Source organism: Neopelma chrysocephalum, unplaced genomic scaffold, assembly GCF_003984885.1.
Source record: "Neopelma chrysocephalum unplaced genomic scaffold, ASM398488v2 Primary Assembly neopelma1_88, whole genome shotgun sequence".
Classification (NCBI taxonomy): Eukaryota; Metazoa; Chordata; class Aves; order Passeriformes; family Pipridae; genus Neopelma; species Neopelma chrysocephalum.
This window is the reverse complement of record NW_020897750.1, coordinates 1,108,675-1,116,536: the sequence shown is the minus strand read 5'-3', so window position 1 is coordinate 1,116,536 and position 7,862 is coordinate 1,108,675. Positions and strand designations below refer to the sequence as shown.

At 36.4% G+C, this 7,862-nt stretch overlaps 1 protein-coding gene across 3 annotated transcripts in view; it reads right to left on the bottom strand.

Moving 5' to 3' along the window:
• The window catches only part of LRBA (LPS responsive beige-like anchor protein), a 401,639-nt gene that overhangs the window by 232,266 nt on the left and 161,511 nt on the right, over window positions 1-7,862 (bottom strand). For all 3 annotated transcript variants that reach the window (XM_027692706.1, XM_027692708.1, XM_027692707.1), the window contains one exon: window positions 1-114. This exon is cut by the window's left edge and continues 53 nt beyond it. In XM_027692706.1, coding sequence (XP_027548507.1) covers window positions 1-114 — 114 coding nt within the window. The remainder of the gene's footprint in view (window positions 115-7,862) is intronic.

The following is a 7,862-nucleotide window of genomic DNA, read 5'->3' as shown; positions in this document are numbered from 1 at the left end:
TTTCTGTATTAGTTGTGTTGCAGTCACCTGGTCTCGGTACTTCGCTGCCGTTATCAAATGATGACACATTTTTTCTTCTTCCCGCTTGTCTGCAGAATACTGGGCACACAGTGACTAGGAAGAAAAAAAAAGCACAGTAAAAAAGTGTTTAAATGACACCATCCAAAGGAAGTTTGAAGCACTTCATAATCAATTACATATGCAAAACTCCCGAGAAATAAGAATTAACCTTGTTTTACAGGTTTGAGGATTGAGGCCCTGTACAGCTGCCCACAGTAAATCTGCCCAGAGAGCCAAGCAGAGTATCTTGGTTTGCCATGAATTCTTTAACTACACAGATGCATACTCAGGATTTAGCAAATGCCAACACCTTAGTGGCCTGATTGCATAATAAAACATACAAAATAAAAGAGGCCAATTTCAGAATAATGAATGTCAGCTAGCTGACCACTCCACTCCCATGACTCTTCATGAGATTTGGGTAGTCAACTGCTTGCTGTTGTTTGTATAAATAAGTAATAATAGAAGGAGAAAATATGCATATTTTCAGATAGGTAGAAGACAAAATGCATCTGAAGGCTGATTCAATCTTTACCAGATGGCTTGAAGTTGAGCACATTTGCAGGCCAGCATGGGAAAGTTAATAATTTTCCTAGCAGTGCTACACCTGTTGTATAAACACCTTCTGTCTGCCAAGGTACTCAAAAGCAAATACTAGCAAATAAGAACTGTAAGTCACACCTACAAACTGAACCCAAAACTATGAAAGATTCCTTGTTACAACATTGTCTCATAATTTTGTTTTTTGTTGACCTTCTGAAGATCTGCCTGTTAACACAGAACTTAAACAACAGGCACCAAATTTACATCATCCCCTTATCAAAGCCCCATTTCACTGTACATGAAAACCCATAAGAAATTCAAGTATTGGTAGAAACAATAAAGGCTTTTCCCCACTTCAGCACTCCCTGTTTCTAATTTCAGTTTTCATCTGGCAATTCCACAGATCACATATGCCAGACAAAGCATTTCAGCCTCTGTCAATGATTGGATTATTCTATGATCTAGTTAGTGGAATGGACACAAATGTCTGCCTAACAACAAAAAAAAATTGCTTTTTCTTTGTGAAGCACAGCTGATGCAGACACTAGTACAATTATTTCTTAGAGCTTAGATATCAGCTCAATATCATAAGGCTTTTTTTGTTTAAAACAGTAGGAATGCTTTTTCTCTACATATCTATATATGTAGAAGCATTAAAAGCTTGCTGCAAATAAAATCAGAAGGCTATGTTATTTATATATGTGTATATACAAATACATATGTTATATAAAGTAAGAGAAAGATAGGAAGAATGGAAAAAAACCCCACAATATAAAGTTTGGGCCTGTGTAGATTTTCATAGACATTAGATAACAAAAATGTACTAACAGATGAATAAACTTCAAAGAGGTATTTTAACAATTTTAATATATTGACACATTTACTCAATTTTCCCGCACCTTACAGCAATGCTCACCTGATGAGCAGAGACATCCAGGAGGACAGAAGAACAAGCAGCTGACCTTCCATGCCAACAAGACATCAAAAATCGGCCTTTACACCCCTAAACGAAGCACTCTGCTACCCCTCTTCACAAAAATATGAGATGGCTAAATCATAACCAACACTAAACAAGATTCTTCTAGCTCTTTTTAAATACAGCTGTCTTTTCCAATATATTAATCTATTTTGCACCCATGATGATCATGAGTTCTTTTCAGCACTTGGTAAATGTTTCATAAGCAGTTATTTTTAAGTTGTCTGAAAGGGCAGAATTCTAAAAATAAGTGTATAAGGTAAGCTAAGTAGTAAAATGTTTTAAAGTGCTCTTTAATGGATCCTCCTTTACAATTTGAACAGTAACTTTTCATATCTGACATAAAATCCATAGATATAAATCACATTAGAGGGTTATTCTTTCCCCATTATCAATCTCTGTCTCTTTACGGAACACTAAAGTCACATTTGACCTTAAAACATGATAAAATGGAAATCAAACTAGAATGTTTTGTAAAAGATATAATGAACTTGTACCTCTTAAAAAAAAGTCTCTTTATGATGTAATTTTGAACACATCCTTCATTAAATACAAACAAAGATTTTCAAAATGTAGCTGTGACAAACGGAGAAAAAAAATGGTATTTTATTGTCCTGACAACTTCAATGAAAACATAACCAGCATGTTATAAAATGGAAATATAACTCCACTTTTCAGGAAATTCAGCATTTAGTATGAATAGCAATTTGCAATTATACACCAAAACTGAGAGACTGCAGCAATCCCATAAAATTATAACATCACTTCAGGAGGAACTCTTAACCATTGTACACTCTCTACAATATATATTTTACAAACAAGAAAGAAAGAAGCCACAGTTCTGCCAAATATCTGTCAGGTGCATATATAGTTACTAACCCTAAGAAAGTTCTGCAAGAAAAATCTTCTCTTTGATCATACGGGTGACACATCAATTGTTCAGTGGCTCCTACCCTCAACATATGCCAAATATACGGCAAAACAGAAGCTATTTCTCCCCCTCCCTCTCTCAAATACTTTTAATACAGGAGTGAAAAAAGACTGGTACCACCAAAAAAAACAGAAAAAGACCCATCCTAAAGAAGCCAGTCACAACTAGACTGTTCTGAAAGCACTAAAAAGACTCTGCTTCTCTACTGTATTTTTTCGTTTTCCAGATGCCAGGTTCACCTGATCCACTCCTTTAAAAGATGCAATACCAGGATATAGAGTGGTACCATTAATACTTAACACTAAATCCCAATCCGTTTATGTAATATAAAAATCCAGCCTGATTTCTGTTTGTGATCAAATTCAAAAATATATTTTTACAGTTTTACTACTTCTTCACTGTTTGATCTCTTGCACTTGCAATATGCACCCCATCATGCCTGAATATTTTTTACAATTAATTTTTACATAACTTTACAATTTTTTACAATTGAATATTTTTACAATTAAGACACACAGATGCATGCCTACATAATTTCTGTCACTATTTAGGCAAGTGTGCAATGAGACTACAATCACAAAAGTAGTGCATTCACATACGATAAAACAAAGTGTTGAATGGAAAAAAATTATGTATTTTCATATACACACCTCGCAGGCTATCTCCAAAAAGTCTGAAATTCAGTGACTGTTAACAGTTTTACAAAGGGGAAGTGCATTAAGCAGAATCCTTTGACACAGCATGGAGTACAGGAAAGACCCTTGTTTTCTACCAGGATGGAACAAAACCCTTGTCTTTGCCATTACTGCAGAAAACGGTTTTTACCTCTCTCCTATTCCCTGCTTGGACAAGACTGCAGGCTATTTGAACATGTAGGTTATGTGAAGATTCATTTTTAAGGAACTGTAATTCTAAAGGAGCACGAGGTCATCCAAAAGGCAAGTTATAGACGTGAAAATATAATACATTCTGTATGCAGGAAATATTCCAGAAATACTGTTGCAAAATACTGACAGGGTGTCAGTATTCTGACTGTCTATATTTCAGTGAAGAGGAGGATTAATCTAGTGTTTTCAGAAATATTTTATCTTTGATCTTTACAAAAATGTCAAGTAAAAGATTTCCTCTGAACCATCTGCATTGTGCACCTCTGCAGTCCCAAAATTACAAAGGAATGCTTTCTACAAGTGATTAAAAAGTTTAACAGTGTAGGGGTTTTGAAAGAAATGTTGCACAGTTTTACTTTTATTCTTCAACCCTGATATCACCAAACACTTTTACATATGCCAGTTCCTTTGTCTAATTTGGCTAAAAGCTACTGGCTTTGTGAACAACCAGTCTCAGAGGGTATCACTTAAGTGGAAAAGTCATCCATAAGATAACGCACAGTCTTGCCACTAATGCAAATTCCCTACAAATAAGGATATTTTAGTAAATGAAGGAGCTCTTCAATCCTCTGCTTTCACAGATCTTTGCACTTGACCTCTGACCTGAGGTTTAAAGTCTGGCCTAAAAATGCTACCCAGGGAAATCTTACAAAGACTCCTGAATAAGACTTAGAAAAATGAAAGCTTAAAACCTCAACAGCGAACAAAAGTCAACCAATGACAACGTCTGACAGCCACCGTCAATTCTGAAGTGATGCCTCTGTCATCCAACGACTCAAAGTATTGATTTCTCTCAGCATGAAAAAAGCTTAAGCCAATGAAATAGATATAGCATCATCCCCCCGATAATAGCCATCAAGGTTAACACCAGCAGAACACTTATCAAAGTATCTCTTCTATTTCTTCTTGTTTTAATGGACTGAACACAATGCAATGGCTTCTCATCTCTTCAACCCATGGTTTTCCAAACCTCATTTATCCACTTTTCCAACCTTTTATCTGATTTGAAATTTAAAAGAATCTGAATCTAAATCAACTGTTTGTAATACAAATGGGGGTGGGGAGAAGTGATGAAAAAAATTGGTTTCTAGCCAGACATTCCTGGGGTAAAAAACCCCATGCATTTAAAATCATAACAGAAGGAAAAAAAACATGCAGTTGACTTAGATCACACTAAACACAGACTGGTAAAACTATGGTCATGACCAGAAAAAAAAAAAAATCTACCACAATCAATTTGGGTTAGTGATTAGAGAGAAATGCAAGGATCTCAAGAGACATCTGGTTTTAATCTGTGCTGAGTCAACAGCTTTATTTTTTACCTTTACATCTCACAGAATTAAGCTTTAGTAAACCCAAATAAACACTAGGCAAAAGCACTTCTATGTAGATCCCATCTTTCAAATAAACCCGATTTAGTACAGTAGGTAAATGAGACAAACTAACAAGAGTTCAACTGGATAAAAAAGTAGCTGACAGAATAAATAACTAGTGAAGAGCAGAGACAAATCACATCAGATTTATTGTACAGTATCCATTAGTACCACAGACTTTCTTTCAACCTTTTTCTTTGATGCTTATCTAATTGATATTATTTGTGTTACAGTAGCACCCTTGGATCACAATCAAAGACAAACCTTAAGACAAACAAGAGCTCTCACTCTTTGCTAGAAACTAGGATTTGCTACATTCTTCCAATATTCTAACGCTCTAAGCATCACCATTGGCATAAACAATATGCAGACCTAAATGTTCTTTTTGAACGCAAGAACATATTTCTTACTGTATATATGTCCAAACACTTAGCATTCAAATCATGCATGAGAAGAGGGACTTTCCTCCCTTCCTCTTCTGCAAATATAGTTTATGTCAGCAGTCCCTTCATACTGTTCTTTTTTAACATGGTCTAAGATCATAAAAACAAGATGCTTGAGCAATAAATGTTAACATTCTTTGGGTCCACATCTTCCAAGTACAAGGCATTTTTCAAGCTAGAAATAATCAAAGTATGATTCCCCTATGCTCTACAAACAGTAAAGCTCAGCACTCCTGCACAGGTGGCTCTGTGTTCTCAGATCAGACACGAAGCAAAAGAGCCAACGACGATCTTTTAAGCCATTCCCCAACCACACTGTATCAACCTTGTGACATTCAACAGCTTCAACACCACCACAGAGATTAGTATTGTATTGACTAAGGAACTTGTAGTCCAATGCAACAAACAAATCAAACCCATGAGCAACTCCGGGAACTGACAAATGTCCTTATTTTATAAGGAACATCCACTCTGTCCAAAAAATGAAACATATACTTACATAATCTAAGGATTCACTACACATGCTTAGTGAGGGCCAAATTGAGTTGCACTCCTCTGCTATTGCACAGCTGTTGGATACTTGGTTTATTTATCTTTTCATATTATCCTTTCTATGCAACAAAAGTTTTAAAAAGGAGGAAAAAATACCTTTCAATCAGGTGAAAACATATATATGTAAGTCTTAAAGTAGGCCAAATACAAAGACTTCTGTCAGTTCAACCACAACAAAGCACATTTGATTGTTCCTTTGTCTGTAACCTGTAAAGATGTATGAGCAAGTTGTTCCCACCGGAAGAGAAATACAGTATTTAGTTCAGTCTCCAAAAGTGCAGTGGAGACTGCCTAGTGAACTGTCCCAGTTCCCCTTTCAATGCTCCCTAGATTTTATTTCTGTCCTCTTTTTACCTGTAGGCTCTTTCTCATATTGCCCATGCAGACTACACCGTTTGTTCTTGCTGTTAGTACTTTACTCTAGCAATAGCCTCAGGACCCTTCCTCCCCTCCGTACAGTATGAACACCAACTTGAAGCAGGGGAATAGTTACCACCCACCCCAGTGGTGGTGCTGTCAGCTCAGGAAACATTTGCCAAACAAGTCTTGCTGTGGCTCTCAATCCATTCCTCAAGATCTCATGAAAATCTTCGTGCTACCAGGAGCCAGATGGCAAATTTCCAATAAACCCCAACAAACTAAAGCTCTGAAATGTCCTCATTCAATAACTGTGACCACGACCTCTCCAACTGCCTTGTTCCACAGAGCCACACTAAGGATTTCTATTACCTGTAAGGTAGGTACAAAATAATTCAGCAGTTTTGGCCCCAGCAGCCAAATAATTGCTTCCCTAGGATTCAGATTCCCAGACACCCTGCTGCCAGCACAGTCCTTTTACAACTTACAGCACCAAGACTTGGCACAGGAGTGACACCTGAACAGATTGAAAGTCACATGCAGTTCAGATGGCACAGCTAAACCTTAAATGAAGTCTCTAAGAGCAGGTAACACACACTATTGAGCATTTTTGAACACCACAACTTACTAATTAAGAAGCCCTTAATGGTACTACATAAAAATCAATTTTTCACAAGTTTTGCGTCAAATGAATTCTGAGTCATTTTTCATAACAGGGGCAAGAGGTACATTTCTGTAAGTGGGGAAATAATAATACCTCAAATCATGGAAAAAATGCAAATTCTCAACGAAATAAAAAAGAAGTGGGTTTTCTGGTTGTTTTAATTTGGAAACATTTTGTCAGCCTTCTTTTCTAAACAAACAATCAAAAAAATCTTAGTCAAAGTAATTCAACCTCTGAGAGCATGAAGAATAGAAAAATTTAGCCAGAATGATTCAGACAAGCAGATAAACCAAAAGATAATTTGGAACCTTTTTACAAAATACCTCATATCACTAGTACCACTACTATATAATAACAGACTTCTGTTATTTTGTTATTTATTGTTTGATATTCCTGCTACATCACACTCACTAAATTTCCTTATAAATTTGCAAAACACATGCAAAGCAAATTCATTTCCAGCCAAAACCTCTTCATAAGCAGTTTCCAAGTTTATGTAAAGTTCCGGATTTCCAAAAGACAGAAAGATTAGCCCCTTGAGATATCCCTGCAGCCCGGGGTCTGCGTTTCTGTTTCTATTTCTATTTTCTACATAGTTCCCCTCAGGCACTTTTCAGCTTTCCCTGTTTAGTGTCTTGGATTCAGAACACAACTCTGATTTTAATCCAGGAGTTTAAGAATGTATCAAAACATATCAACTCATGAACAAAGAACAGAGAAATTACATTCATTTGAGATAACAAGCATTTAGGAGTAATAGTTTCCTATCTTGCCATGACTGGTTGCGTGCCAATGACAAGCACATCTCTAATAAGCTTCAGTACTTTGGATACCAAGCTGGTTTCAGATCTAACTGGTATCCTGAAGATGTCAGTCATGATGCTTAGTGAAAGAAAAAAAGAAAAAGAAAAAAATTAAAAATTGTAGTTTGCCTTTCTCTTTTTTCGTCAGCTTAAAGAAGACTGAAGTTCTCCGTCAGCTTAAAGAAGACTGAAGTTCTCCATCAACCTGCACCTCAGGAAGTCCTCCATCATCCCCACATCACCATCGGCCAGTCAGAACTCAAATCAGTCCAA